The following is a 15644-nucleotide window of genomic DNA, read 5'->3' as shown; positions in this document are numbered from 1 at the left end:
CTCTCTGCTTAAGCTGATCCACCTTCTCCTGCCCTCGAACACTGGACATCAGCGCTTCTGGTTCTCCAGCTTTTGGACTTTGGTCAAGACTTAAACCAACAGGCTCTCCACCACCCCACAAATGAATTACACTATTGGCTTTCCTCCTTCTCCAGTGTATAGAGGATAGACTATGGGACTTCTCAACCCCCATAATCATGTGAGCCAATTCCTATTATAAACCACCTCTTATTTATATCTTATATATCCTACTGGGTTTGTTTCTCTGGAGAAGCGTGACTAATGCACTGGTATATAGAAAGACACCGATTCTTCTTTGTCGGTCTTCGTCCAGATACCTTGCTAAGTGCCTTTATTATTTCTAATAATTTGCCAGCAAATTGAGAATTCTCTGTATTGGCAATCATGGCAGTTATGGGTTTGATTTTTTTCTTTCCTATCCTTATATATTTTATTTTATTTACATATTTTGTGTCATTCTGTGCTGATCAGAGTCTCCAGTACGATGGCAAATAAAAGATTTTATTTATTTATTTTTTTACTGTTTATTTATTCTTGAGAGAGAGAGACAGAGTGTGAGCAGGAAGGGGCAGAGAGAGAGGGTGACACAGAATCCAAAGCAGACTCCAGGCTCTAAGCTGTCAGCACAGAGCCTGAGGTGGGGCCTGAACTGATGAATGGTGAGATCATGACCTGAGCCAAAGTTGGACACTTAACCAACTGAGCCACCCAGGTGCCCCAATAAAAGAGATTTTAAAGAGAATGCTTCCAACATTTCACCATAAAAGTGATGCTTCTTGTAAGTTTTTGTTAAATACTCTTTATCAGATTAAGAAAATTTCCTTTTATTTCTATTTTTCTAAGTGTGTCTAACATGGATATTGAATTGTGTCAAATGTTTTCCTGCCTCTCTATTCAATCCAGATGAATGACACTTTAAATTTTCTGACTGATTCCTGGGCTGACTCCTTAGTTAAGATGTATTTCCTTTTTTAAATATTGATGGCTTGCTAATATTTTCATAAGATTTTTGTATCTATGTTCATAAATGAGATTGGCCTTTGGTTTTCCTTTCTTATGCCATTCCTTTGTGATTTTAGAATCAAAATCATAAGGACTGGAGAGTTCCCAGTTTTTACTTTTCTCTGGAAGAGTTTGTGTAATATTTGGAATGGTCTGTTACTTGTAAGTTTCGTAAATCTCTCCATAAAACCTATATGGCCTGGTGTTTTCTCTGTGGGAAGATTTTAAACCCCTAATCAGTTTCCTTCATGAGTACAGGACTACATAGGCTTTTTAATTTCTTTTAAGTCATCCTTACTAAGTCGTATTTTTCCTAAGAATCTGTCTATTTCCTAGAACATTGTAAACTGTTGACATAAAGTTTATCACAATATATCTTTATCTTTTATTTTATCTTTACCTTTATTTATTATTTTTAATCTCTACAAGACTTGTACTTTTTATTCCTAAAACTGTTTATTTGTATTTTGCCACAAAGGTAGGTCCATTTTATTAGATTTGCAAAGAACCAACTTTTTTCTTTACTGATCCTCTCCATTTTATCTTCATTTTCTATTCAATTGATTTCTGCCCTTTAGTATCTCTTTTCCTCCGCTTCCTTATTTTCAGTCTTACTAGTTTTCTTTTATAAGCATTTAAGGCTATACATTCCCATGTAAATTCCATTTTTACTACATCCCACACAATTCAATCTGTGGCATTTTCACATTGCACTGCAGTTTTTTCTCTGTTATTGAGAAGCATAATTTTACATTTCCAAATATATGCCAGTTAAAAATGACTTTTACTATTAACTTCTAAAATAATTGCACCAAGGTCAGAGAATTGGTCTGTATCACACTGATTCTTTGACACTTGAAATATTTATAACTCATAGGCAAAAGATTAATATCCCTAATATAGAATTCCTACCAATCCACAAGAAAAATGACCAACAATCTAATTTTTAAAATGGACAAAAGACAATGAACAGTCAGTACATAGGAAAACAAATTCAAATGACTCATAAACATATGATAGGAAGCCCAACTTCACTCATAGTAATATAAATACAGACCAAAAGGTATTTTTTTTTTTTTAAAACTATCAGATGGGCAAAGATTTAACACCTTGCCCTGGTGAGGATATGAGGAGACAGGCAGATACACATTGCTGGTCAGTAAGAATAAAAACCAGTAACAATTTTGCAGAGCAACTCGGTGATATCTACCAAAATTACCAAACAAAGATGCTTTCATTCAGCAAATTCATTTCCAGAAATCTATTCTATAGATATTTACACCTGTGCAAAATAATCTATGCAGAGGGACATTCATTATAGAACTTCTTAATAAGCAGTCATTTGAAAAAGAATGAAAACACTGTTTAATGAACCATCTGGGAAGATATCAAAGATATGGTAAATAAAAAACTCTGAGGAATACTACCTCCATTTACGGGGGGAAAAAAGATGTTATTAAGTGCACACAGACACATTGTGTGTGATTGTATATACACACACAAGGACATTAAAGACACTGATAAAACTGGTTAGTTCTAAAGGCAATATGGCTGGCCAGGGAATAGAAATGAGAGACTTTTACCATATGCCTTTTAAACTATAGTATCTTTTGGGGCGCCTGGGTGGCTCAGTCGATTGAGCGTCCGACTTTGGCCCAGGTCATGATCTCGCAGTCCGTGAATTCGAGCCCCGCGTCGGGCTCTGTGCTGACCGCTCAGAGCCTGGAGCCCGTTTCAGATTCTGTGTCTTCCTCTCTCTCTGCCCCTCCCCTGTTCATGCTCTGTCTCTCTCGGTCTCAAAAATAAATAAACATTAAAAAAATTTAAAAAAATAAAAAAAAAAACTATAGTATCTTTTGAAAAAAATAATTAAAAAAAAATTTTTTTAATGAAGTTAATCAAATAATATTGCCTCTTCATGGAAATGCCCATCTGCAACTAGAAAGGAACATGGAAAATAGGCATAGTTCCTTTATGGTAATGGAATTATGTTCTCTAGTGAAAATGATTTAATTTTTAACCAAAACAAAAGCCTATCTGTAAAGTAAAACTTCCTATGATTTCTGGACCCAAAAGCCTACCTTTTTCAATTTCAAGTCTCCCAGTAGACTGTATGAATCCAATCCCATTATCTGCTACACACTGATACAGCCCAGAATCTTCCATGGTAACACCACTGATTTTCAGTCTGTTTCCTACAGTTAGATGTCGTGGGGAAGGATGAACAGGTTGTGCGTTATGAAACCAGGTACGGTTTGGAGTTGGGTTCCCATGAATCTCACAAGTAAATTGTACTGTGGCACCCAGAGAGACTGTCTGATCCTGTAGTCCTTTAGAAATTGAAGCATTTTCTAAAAATAAAACATATAAATTAAACTCTAGCCCTTAAGAGGTACTTTTTAAATTATCACACAAGACACATAAAATCTCTCTACCAATAACTAATTGAAATCAAATTGCATTGTTTACTCACATTCTCCTACCTGCTATGGTCATCAAGACAAAATTAGAAATGTATTTGAACTTCCTTCTAATCAAATAAACCATATGTTACTAATATTTCATAGTCTCTTTTTCTAGATCTTCCCACCCACTTCTCTCTCTCTCTCTCTCTCTCTGTCTGTTTCTCTCTCTCTCTCTCTCTCTCTCTCACACACACACACACACACACACACACACACACACACACATATCTTGGGCTTCCCTGAGCATTTGTTTCAGGTGATTTGTTTGAAATAAGTAGTTTCCCATGATTTCACACTAAACAAGAGTCAAAAGAAGAATGTTTATTCACAGGTTAAATTCTTTTTATGGTCAATTCTGCCGTTGGGCTAGATGTTATACTGGGCAGGAAACTTCCTTTACTATCCATCAAGCCACTTTTTCCTAGACCAAGTAAATCATTTAGCAACATTGGTAACATATGCCCAAATTACATGATTATGCATATTAACTTAGACCTGATTATCACGGCACTTTAAATCTCATTTGCCATACACTTACTTAATTCCAGGGTTACCTATGTTGCAAATAAACACATGCAGAAGGTTTACAGCAACTATATTTACTATGAAACCACTTACAACCTATTTTTTTCTGGCTTTCATGAAAATCTGTTTTGATAAAGGAAAACATTTTCTGGTGCTAGACATGACAGTGAGACAGGGAACTGGAAAAAAAAGGAAGGAAAAGCTTTGAGATAAAGAGTATATACACAGCAATGTGGGTGGAAATAATGCAGATAATACAGTGAAAGCATTCCTTAAGGGAAAATAAAATGAAATAGATTTCTTTTTGAGGTGACCTTTTCTAGTCAGTACTGTTAGGTACTCCTACTAGGTCCAACACATTGACACAGCCTAGAATCTTCCACATCATTAGGAAGGAAGAACAAGCTTTGCGTTGCATAACCAGGTTGAGGGGGAGGTTCCCATAAACATCCCAAGTGAAATGTTCTGTGCCACCAAGAAATACTGCTGAAATCAGCAGTCCTTTAAAAAAAAAAAAAAAAAAAAAAACCACGAAGCTTCTTGTGACATCATGTGAAGACGTTATTTACGTGTCATTTATAGTTCCCAAATAGATCTTCCATTCAAACATCAGTTAGACCAGAAAAATAGCCTGACCTGAAAAGCAATTTAAGAAGTAACGTCTTACCAAGCACATTAACCACGTAAGTCACATGTTTTACGTCTCCAGACTTGTTTCCCACTATACAAGAATAGTTTCCAGAGTCCACCGGGTCAATGCTGTCTGTGGCAAGATGGGAATGCAACCTTCGCCAGTTGCTTCCCGGCACAGCGTCCTGACCGTCCTTCAGCCAGTGCACTTGAGAAACTGGGACCCCACTCACCACACACTCCAGGGTGACGGGGCTATGAGAAAGCACAGCTAGTGCCTGTGACAAGGTGGGGTGAAGAATGTGAAAATCGTCGGAAGAAGGGCCTGGAAAAAGAAGGGAACCAAAAAACGTCATTATTAAACATCCACTTCCAATCTGTTCCTTACCAAATCTGCAAGCTTTCTCATCTCCCCATTTATTCTTCTTTATGCCACAAGGTCCTACATGGTAGCTTAATCCATTTTTAGTGGAGAATTAAAATGAAAACACTTTGTGGCCCCTTAGGGCTATCTCTGCATTAGCAGTTTAGATATGCAGAATTTTTGACCAGTCCAGAAACTACCACTTCGTTGTGCTTTGACCACTGGTTCTAGCTGAGTTCGGCTACTGTAATCTCAAAATCAGCTACGACTACTGTCAGCTGAAAGAGAACAGCTATTAATTTTTCATAATTCAGTTAGCCACCAATTTGATTACCACTGTTATAAAGTTATATTGTCTCTACTATTTCTTTTTATTTGAGCAAAGGGTCAAGTTCTCCGTCTGGTTTCCACTCTGTCATCCTGACCAAAATTCTCTTCTAAAAATTCATTATCGGGGCGGGGGGGGGCGGGGGAGGGGGCGGGGGCCGGGGGCCGGGGAGGCGCCTGGGTGGCTCAGTCGGTTCAGCATCCAACTTTGGCTCAGGTCATGATCTCACGGTTCATGAGTTCAAGCCCCACATTGGGCTCTCTGCTATTAGCACAGAGCTCACTTTGGATCCTCTGCCCCCTGCCCCGCGACTCTCCCCTGGTCACACTCTCTCCCTCTCTCTCAAAATAAATAAATACATAAATATTTTAAAAAATTAATCAATGAATTAAAAATTCATTATCTTTTAAACACATGTACAGTACTATACTATAATGCATTCGTGTATTTAATTTTTTATAAGACTTTCTTATGATAAGCAAATAGGATCTGCAAGAAAAATTCACTCTGATTTTCCAGTGCTTTCTAAAGAATGCTTCGGAGGAAGCTTCTCCTGAGGAATGCTTCTGGTTACCGTTATTCTCCCAAATACTTACGACTGACAAGAAGCTTTCGGCCAATGGGTTCAACTTTTAATTCATGAGTGACAGGATTAAAAGCTGCACACTTATATGATCCCTTGTCCTCTGAAGATACATTCAGAATCTGAAGATTCCCTGATGGAAGGATTAAGTACTTCTCTGAGGAAAGAAGGGAATGCAGTTAGGCCTCTATATGAAAGACCCCAATGAAAACAAAGGCTAGCAGTCGTCCTTTCAATTTAGACATCAGAACAGCAGCAACAATCAGAGAAAATTTATTAAATGAAAGAAAGGGGAAGTCAAGGCGGGGGGGGGGGGGAGTCAATAGTTCTAGAGTAACAAAATCGAACCCATCAGAAACATCTGACCTCAGACCATTTGTTGAGCCCACTGAAAGCACAAGCATATGTAGAAAGAGATACAATGCCCACAGCCCCCACCTTGAGCAAACCTCTCCGGACAGCACTCACTGATCCGCCAGTGTCCACTCATGTCTACCCGTTCATTTTTTTCTCAACAAATACACACTGGGTGCCTGTATTGATCCAGGCACAAGTGATACAATAAAGAAAGCAGACTGCAAGCCCTGCACTCATGCAGCCAACATTCCAGTGCAGGAAATGGGGGCCGCAAAGAAAGGGATAAATAACAGACAAACAACCAGAAATCTGTCTATTACAATGCTGTGGAAACTTTAAAAAGCAGCTAAGTAAAGGGGACACAGAGCAATGGGGCATGGCATGGTATTTTACATAGAGCCATGATGAGGGAGGTCTTCTCAGAGGAAGAAATATCCGAGTGGAACCCTGAATGAATGGAGGGAATCTGGGATTGTAATCATTTCTACAGTGTAACCACTCATGCCGGTCTTCTTCCGACTTCTGAGAGTAGAGGCAATATAGCTTATGCATTTTTGTAGCCACAGTCCTTAGGACACGGAGTTCAACAGCAGGTTGCTTCATGACATTTGTTCTGTGGGTACCACTGGCTTTTTGTTGAAGGTCTCACCTGTAGAATGTTTCAGCCACTTTCCCCGGATTTTATAGCGCACCTCAGCCTTGGGGTTACTATCTGGTACTTTGCAGCCAATGAAACCGGTACTCTTTTCTTCCGCTGTAATAACCTGCTTTGTTGGTGAACCAAAATCACCAAGAACTAAAATACATAAGTAAATAAGTAGAAAATTAATTGATTAATCAATGCAAATGTGAACGCTTCCCAAGGAAGTTTAAAAACTAGAAGCCACATCTTGCAACGCGGCCGTTTGCGGCAGCTAACCCCAGTTCACAGAGGAGCGTGATTTTTTTATCTCAGGAAGGGGCTGGAGTAGAGATGCCCGGTTGAGGCCTAGAGCTAAGTCACGGCACCCTTTTCCAGAAGCCAACGCTTCCAGGAGACTACAAGACAAACAAGCAAGCGGCCCTTAAAACATGGATGAGAACCATAAAGCAGTCATTCCCATTCTGTCAAGAGACATCCTTTTCCAATCCAGTCCCTCATGAACACCTACTTTCCCTACGCATCTTTATGCTGTTTGTCGCTACTCACACTGCAATAAAATGGCTTTCAGGAACAAACCCAATTCCTCTCACTACTAAGAGTTCGCTACAGATGGAGCCTGCGTGGAAGGGTTCTTTATGATCTGCAGTGCTGAAAGCATCCAGCCGCCTGCCACTAGGAGTTCAGCCTTCCCGTGTGAGTCCTGGAGCTGTCCATGGGTCAAAGCTCTACGAAAACATTTACTCTTCTCAGTTACGACAAACTCACTACTCCTGGGGGATCCAGATTTCTTCTGTAAATAGGGGTGCCCCGACAAAGACATCTTCCATTACTGGAAGCCATCACCATTTGAAAGGCAGATGGCTCAAACCTACTAAGAAAACCACCACGTTCCAGATTTTCCATAAGTTCAATACCCGACATTCCTTTCTCTACAGTCAGTGATTTCATTCCTCCTTCTTTAGCCTGGTTTCAATTAAATAAACTAAAATCACTCAGTGATCAAGACAAATAAAACAATTAGATGTGAGCGAATACGGGACTGCATGAAACAACTGAGTGTCAAAGTTGACAACAGCTTTTTTGTTGCTGCTGCTATTAAAGGACCTCTAAATATTCGCAAAGAAATTCAGAATTTGCATTAGAAAACTCTCCTAACCATGTAAGAGTTACTTCCATGCCCCTGTTACACGGGAAGACAGGAGGCCAAGCTCACGGAGGTTCAAGTGCATTTCCCCCAGCTCAACAGTGAGAGTCAAGGCTGAGATGAGGACGCTATGTGTTTACTCCAAAGCCCACGCTCTTCCCTCTATTCACACATGCAAGTACCAGCATTCTAGTTTCTAGGAAAAAGCATAAATCTGAGGGATAAAATTAAACTCACCAGCAGTAGATACTGTTGCAGGGCCGCTCACAATTGCTCCGATGCTATTGTTGGCAACGCACTGGTAGGAACCCGAAAGGGAGGGATTAAGGGACAGAATAGTCAAAGTCCCCTGTTGCATCTTAATCTGTTCCATGTTTCTATCCAGTCTTTTTCCATTATGCAACCATGAGATATGAGCGGTCACAGGCTTAGCAGAACAATGGAGTACTACGGGTCCACCAAGTCTCTGGACGGCGGACAGTGGCTCAGAAATAAAAGATGGTGCCAAGTCTACCAGGAAACGTTCCCACGTGCAAAGAGGTGGGGAGAACAGGAGAGAAAGGAGGTAAGGGGAGAGAGAAGAGTACATTGAATGCATTTCATCTGAATCTATGGAACCAGAGGCAATTCCGTATTTTATCCATACCTGTTACAGTTCTTAATGCTTGTACAAGTTCTAGGAACATTCTGATATGACTATTTTTGGAAGTAAAAAAGGGCAACGCGTGAAGCTAGGACTTAAGGACCAGGGTAGAATAGGTGAAAAACCTTATGGTGTAAATCCGACAAAATACCAATTCTTTAAGTGAGAAAAAGCAAACTGTTCTGTGTATGAAGTAGCTTCTGAGAAATGGAAGTCAAGAATCTGAGGGGCTCCTGAGCGGCTCAGTCAGTTAAGTGTCCAACTCTGGCTCAGGTCATGATCTCGCGGTTCACGAGTTCAAGCCCTGCATCGGGCTCTGTGCCAATAGCTCAGAGCCTGGAGCCCGCTTCGGATTCTGTGTCTCCCTCTTTCTCTGCCCCTCCCCTGCTCACACTCTCTCTCTCTCTCTCTCAAAAATAATTTAAAAAAATATATATGAAAAACTGAAGATAACTTGCAAAGTAAAAAGAATTCTCTCCTACATTACTAAGCACTTGATTTTAAAGAGTAAATTATTGTATAAATAGTGGCTACGGTCTTCTTTCCTAGAAAGAAAGAATAGAAAATAGAAAATAACATTCAACTTTAATAGAAAATAACATTCAACTTCTAGGAAAGCAGAAGCAGAACATTAGGAAGCCAGGCTGAAATACAGTCTACCCTTTTTTGGAGCATCGATCTTAATATTTTTATTTGGTGTTTAGAATAGTTTCATTTGTTAGACCTTTTCCTCAGCAACTTGGGGGAGAGGGTGAATTCTTACACTAACATACAAAACAAATCCCCCGCCACCCCCCAAAAGAGTGAGGGGGACAAGAATACTGTTAATCTGGGGGAATAAAGTACTTCCAAAAAAAAAAAAAAAAAAAAAAGACCAATAAATTCCTGACTCTACTTTCGCAGGATATTTAATTAGATATGAAGATTAAGGGAAGTGCCTCTCTTGACTAAATCTGAGGTGGTTGTTTAGCAAAACAAAAACAGAAATAAAACCAGCGAGCCAAGATTTTTGCTTACAGATCCAATATAGTTATAAAATATTCTTAACAGAGACAACAAATATTACTTAATGAATAAACATCACTCGCATTTCTATATACTTACAAAGAAATCTCTCCACAGACCTAAAATTACTAGAGATGCATGTGGGCTTGGGCTTATAAACACATTTAACACTAAACACTTTTAAGCTTTTCAGTGACCCAGAAGCAGAGAGAATCTCAGACAAGCTCAGGCGAGAAAGTGGCAGATCTGGGATTTGAACCAAGTTCTCTTGCTCCAAGACGAGCACTGATATGTGCTGATTCTAAAATTTCTTCGGTCGTATGTAGTCAGCATTTTATTCCTGTTATAATCTCCAAAATCAGATATTTGTAACATATCCTCTTACGGAAAAGAGCAGGCTAGGACAATACTTGTTTTTAAGGCAACAAGAGGAATGAATTTATAAGGACAATGATGGGAAGGCCTGCCAGTGCCCAGAAGCACTACTAAGAGATCCTTAAATTGCTGAATTAATCAGTTTTTAAGTAATTTGGCGGGGTCAAACAAATCTTAGAAACGTCTTTGGAAATCATTATTATCAGCAAAGATTTGAAGCTGAAGTCTGTTTTGTATAGGATTAGGATTAAGATGAGGAAAAGCTTCAGTTAAGACATGACCATTCTTGGGGTGCCTGGGTGGCTCAGTCTGTTGGATGTCTGACTTTTTTTTTTTACTGTTTACTTATTTTGGGGAGAGACAGACACAGAGCGCAAGCAGGGAAGGGGCAGAGAGAGAGGGAGACACAGAATCCAAAGCAGGCTTTAGGCTCTGAGCTGTCAGCACAGAGCCCGATGCGGGGCTCGAACTCACGGACTGTGAGATCGTGACCTGAGCCAAAGTCGGACGTTCAACTGACTGAGCCACCCAGGCACCCTGGGTGTCCGACTCTTGATCTCAGCTCGGGGCATGATTTTGCAGTGCAGTGAGTTCAGGCCCCACACTGACAACATGAAGCCTGATTGGGGCTCTGTCTCTCCTCTCTGCCCTTTCCCCACTTGTTCGTTCTCTCTCTGTCCCTCTCAAAATAAATTAAGTAAAAACTTAAACAACAACAACCACAACAAAAAGACATGACCATTCCTGGGGACTGATGACAAGCATTGAGCCATATAGAGAACTGCTGAATCGCTATATTATATTCTGAAAACTAATAGAACACTGCATGGTAACTATACTGGGATTAAAATTTAAAACCTGAAAAAAACAAAAACACAACCATTCTTCAGCTCTTACCTGAATTCACGGAAGGACACAGAATCGCAAGAGTAACAACATACAGCAGTGTCTGTAAGGGCCGAGGATCTGGATGCATAGCGCCAGATTACAGAAGCAGGTAGGACAGACTTCCAGGCTTTGGCTCACTAAAAGACATCCAGGAAAAAAAAAAAAAGAAGAAGAAGAAGAAAGAGAGAAAGAAAAGATCATCTAAACACCCCAAAACAGCTGAAATCTTGTATCTGAGTAGTCAGGGTTGTGAGCATGATGGCTGCCGTCGATTTTGAAAGCTCTGTATAGAGTGCGGCAAATACAAGGCACTTAATGGTCCGTATCTCCCCGATTCACAAACCAATCTCCAGACACTAAATAAACATGGAAGCTCTGCTCATCCTTCCAAGGTACTAGGATGCCTCTTATTGTACAGAATCAATCATCTCAAATGAACACATTGTTCAACTGCCTTTAGTGCATTTGTTTGCACATTTCACAAGGATCGAAAACCCAACACCACCAAAATGCCCCACCACCCCCTTGACAGTCCTAAAATAGACACAGTAATAACAAAATAACAGCAAACGTTTACATGGTGCTGAGTATGTGCCAGACAGCATTTCAATGTTTTGTGTATACTAATGAAATCTTCAGACAACAACCCCAGGAGATAGCTACTGGGTTTCTTCCCTTTTTTTCAGATGGGGGACTCAGACTCATGGATTGTTCAAACAGATTTAAGGGCAGACTTGTGTGGGGATCAAGCTTGGCATGTCTGCAGATCATCCAAAGACCACTGTGGTGAGACTAGATGGGACTAAGCCAGGAAGGGAAGAGGGAAACCAAGTAGGAGGTAATGTAATCACTCAGGAGGGAGGTGAGCACACGGTGGGGCAGACCAGTGAGTCAACTGTGGAGGTGGTGAAGAGTAACGAGATTCAGAATATATTCTAAAGGTAAAACCAACAGAATTTGCTGAAGATCTGGATATAGAGTATGATCAAAAGATGTGTCAAGGCTAACTTACTATTTCATGTAACAGAATCAGTAACAGTTCTGTTTACTGAAGAGGGGAAGGCAGGAAAGGGGGAGACAGACTGAAGAGGAGGTTAGTCAGCCGTTCCGTTTTGGGAAGGTAAGTCTGAGATATCCATGAGGCATCCAAGTACTACTGTCAAGTTCACAGTCGCAGACAGGAGTCTGGAGCTGTGTAGAGAAGTCAGAGCTGGAAATACAGATGCCAGAACTATTAGAGCCTTAGTGCTAGATGAGCTCTAAGGAAAGTATGACAGAGGAGAGGAGAGCCCAGGCAGAAGCCTTGGAATACTTCAACCTTTAGAAACCAAACAGACAAGGAAGCAGCAAGGGAGACTAACAGCCAATGAAATAGGAAGAAATCCAGGAGAATGTTGTGTCCATGGAGAAAAATGGAAAATATTTCTAGAAGAAGGGCATGTTGCAAACACTGCTGAAAAGTGAGACACCATCTTGAAGACACGTTGGGGCACAGGTGATACAGACAAGAGTGGTTTCAATGGTGGGGAGACTAACATCTGATGGTGGGTTCAGAACAGAACGGGAAGGGAGGAAACGAAAAAAGCACAGACAACTCCTTCAAGGACCTTGCTATACAAGGCCAGCAGAGGGGTGCTGGGTGGCTCAGTTAGTTAAACATCTGACTTGATTTCCACTCAGGTCATGATCTCACAGTTCATGAGATTGAGCCCCAAGTGTCGGGCTCTGTGCTGACAGTGCAGAGCCTGCTTGGGATTCTCTCTCTCTCCCTCTCTGCCCCTTCCCTGCTCATGCATGCATGCACTCTCTCTCTTAACATACATACATACATACATACCAAAAAAAAAAAAAAAAAAAACGGGCAGCAGAAAAATAAGGAGAATTGCTGTAGACACATGACAGTCAAGGGAAGGTTTGGTTTTGTGTTTTTGTAACACAAAGACAGTATAGCATATTTAGGTAAAGCTAAAAAAAAAAATAAAAAACAAAAACAAAACAGCACAGGCAAGGATGTGGGTAAAAATCACTACCATGCATTGTTGGTGGAAATATAATCAGTAAATTCTTTCTGGAGGGAATTTAGCGATATCTATCAAAAATCATTCATCTGTGCAACAAATACTTAAGGAATGCTTATTAATTACATGCCAGGAAGTATTCTAGAAGCTAGAGAGAGAACAATGTAAAAATACATGAGTAGGAACAAGTAACACAGACAAGAATGTACACCTTATCTTCTAGTGGGAATGATGGACAACAAACACGATAAAATTACTAAAATTAACAATGTCTATGCCATCCTCCAGATATGATCCATTCTCCCTCCTCTGTGCTGCCTCTACACCTTGGACATACGTCTATCATCCCACTCATCATTGTGTTCTATAATTTATCTGGTTACATAACTTTGTCGTCCTTGAAGGCAAGAATGGCCTCACATTTAACTCTGTAAACTCTAAAACCTAGCAGAAAATAGGCACAGAACATTTTTTTTTTTAATGTAAGTAATACCTCAATATAATGCAATTCCCAGAAATACCTTAAAGAGTATTTAGTGAGAACTTTCATGTCATGTGAATTCCGCATATTCTAGCTATATTTTTTCCTTTATTTATTCACGCATATATATGATTTCTTAAATCAAAAATAAAGTGTCTACTATAGATAGGCCAGGCACTTTGTTAGATGAGGGATCCAAAGAGTAGTTACTCTGTCTGCAAATTCTCCCAGACATTCCTACTTGGCCAGGGTTGGACACAGCTTCTGTGACTATGGAACACAACAATGTAGCCAAAGAGCTACAGTAATGACATTTTAGAACTGTGAATTTTATGTGCATATTCACTCCTGCAAAGGTTAATTCTAACCATTGGTAACACTGGGTAGAAATACAAAGGCACCTTGAGTATGACTTTAAACAAATCAAAGTGTCACAAAAAACTGAAAATTAAAAAAAATAAAAAAGAAATCAAATAATGTCTCCCGGGATCTGCTCACTTCTCTATGGCATGCAATCCCAAATCTACAGGTTGCAAACTTAAGTGTATCTACATCACAGACTATCAGTTCATGGATTGCCTTCTACGTTTTTTCTTGCTGACCTCTTTTAAAAGTGGGAGAGGATATTTTGGTACCACTCATTGGCGGAAGGGGCCAGCTGTGTGAAAGCTTTTTTCGGTTTATTTGAATTCTCACTTGGTTCAAGGGCAAGGACTGACACACCACTGGTGAGCAGTCAAGGCAAAGTAAACATTCAAACAACTTGTTAACAGGAGACGCTGTCCTGAAAGAATGAGGACAAGGAGGGGTGTTCTTCCTTTTGCCAAATCTTTCCTCAACTATTTATTTATTAAAAAGCGGTGAAACAAATTCCAGAGTCAACTTTAATCCTAGCACACGATCTGCTGAGTTATTTTACAGCTGTCCTTTAAATCTTCACAGTTCATTACTACCTAAATAGTTATCCCACAGGACCATCCTTTTTTAATTCTATCTTTCTATTAGGTTACTCGCAACATGCTGCCAGTTGACTTTGGAGGTTGGAAAGAACTTAGGACCATAACGTAAATATTTGTTGACTTGGTTTACATTTATCCAAGGAGAAAGCTTGCTCCATCTGTTAGAGAACCATGGTAATGAGGACCCGGACCTGGATTCCATTGCTATAGGAGTCAGGTACCTTAAAATTACATTTAACAGCCACCAAGAGTAATGTAGGTCCAATCTCACCCACAAAGAGAGTGACATGATGTATAAAACAGAATCTATCCATTAGCACTACTGGAAAACTGCTCAATGCTATGTCACTTTCAAAAGTTCTATCTTTGTTTAAAAAAAAAGAAAACGTTTAATATTGGTCTTCTAGTTTTTGAACTAAGAAGGTACTGGAAAACAACTATGGCCTTTAACACATATGTCACTTTTCCTACCTACAGAAATTTACCTGGGCAAGAGACAACAGCTTTAATTTCCTCTGCACAGAAATACTTATCCTATCCTCCTCTTACCCTCTCTTCTGATCTGGAAACAGTGGGCAACAGAGAAAAGGTCCATGGTAGGATCACAACAGCCCAGTCCTCCACACATCATTTTTGCCACATCACTTGCCAAAGGCTGTCTGACCTCTTGTTCTAGCATGTATAACATTCAAATATTCTCATGCAAACATTAAAAACAGGGGCGCCTGGATGGCTCAGTCGGTTAAGCGTCCAACTCTTGGTTTCAGCTCAGGTCATGATCTCAAGGTTCATGAGTTTGAGCTCCATGTCAGGTTCTGTGATGACAGCACAGAGCCTACTTGGGATTCTCTCTCTCCGACTCTCTCTGCCCTTCCCCCGCTCATGCTCTCTAAATAATAAATAAATAAATAAATAAATAAATAAATAAATAAATAAAACTTAAAAAAATTAAAAACAGAATTCTGATTTAAATCATACTGTCATGTTTTCAGCTTCAGTGTTTTTCTCATTTAAAAATTTTTTAAAGTACCCAATGTGGTTAACATAATGCCAGACGGTATTTTTAAACAAAATATTCAAGTTTTCTTCACATATTCTCCATTGAATATGTTACTTTCACAAAGTGGGAAATTGTTAACAGAAAGTTTCTACAAATGCTCATTGACCAAAACAAAAAACAAAAAAACCCAAAAAACCCTACACATTCATAACA

At 39.7% G+C, this 15644-nt stretch overlaps 1 protein-coding gene across 6 annotated transcripts in view; it reads right to left on the bottom strand.

The window, feature by feature from the left end:
• Positions 1 to 15644, bottom strand: part of CDON (cell adhesion associated, oncogene regulated) — a 105225-nt gene that overhangs the window by 57338 nt on the left and 32243 nt on the right. For all 6 annotated transcript variants that reach the window (XM_053900290.1, XM_053900289.1, XM_053900284.1 and 3 more), the window contains exons 2-7: positions 10983 to 11110; positions 8300 to 8572; positions 6925 to 7071; positions 5932 to 6075; positions 4681 to 4968; positions 3105 to 3374 (exon numbers count right to left, since the gene is read on the bottom strand). In XM_053900290.1, the coding sequence (XP_053756265.1) occupies positions 3105 to 3374; positions 4681 to 4968; positions 5932 to 6075; positions 6925 to 7071; positions 8300 to 8572; positions 10983 to 11061 (1201 nt within the window). In that variant the 5' untranslated portion in view covers positions 11062 to 11110. The remainder of the gene's footprint in view (positions 1 to 3104; positions 3375 to 4680; positions 4969 to 5931; positions 6076 to 6924; positions 7072 to 8299; positions 8573 to 10982; positions 11111 to 15644) is intronic.

This window comes from Panthera pardus, unplaced genomic scaffold (genome assembly GCF_024362965.1).
Source record: "Panthera pardus isolate Hobbes unplaced genomic scaffold, ASM2436296v1 HiC_scaffold_12, whole genome shotgun sequence".
NCBI classification, from domain to species: domain Eukaryota; kingdom Metazoa; phylum Chordata; class Mammalia; order Carnivora; family Felidae; genus Panthera; species Panthera pardus.
This window is presented reverse-complemented; position numbering and strand designations above follow the sequence as displayed.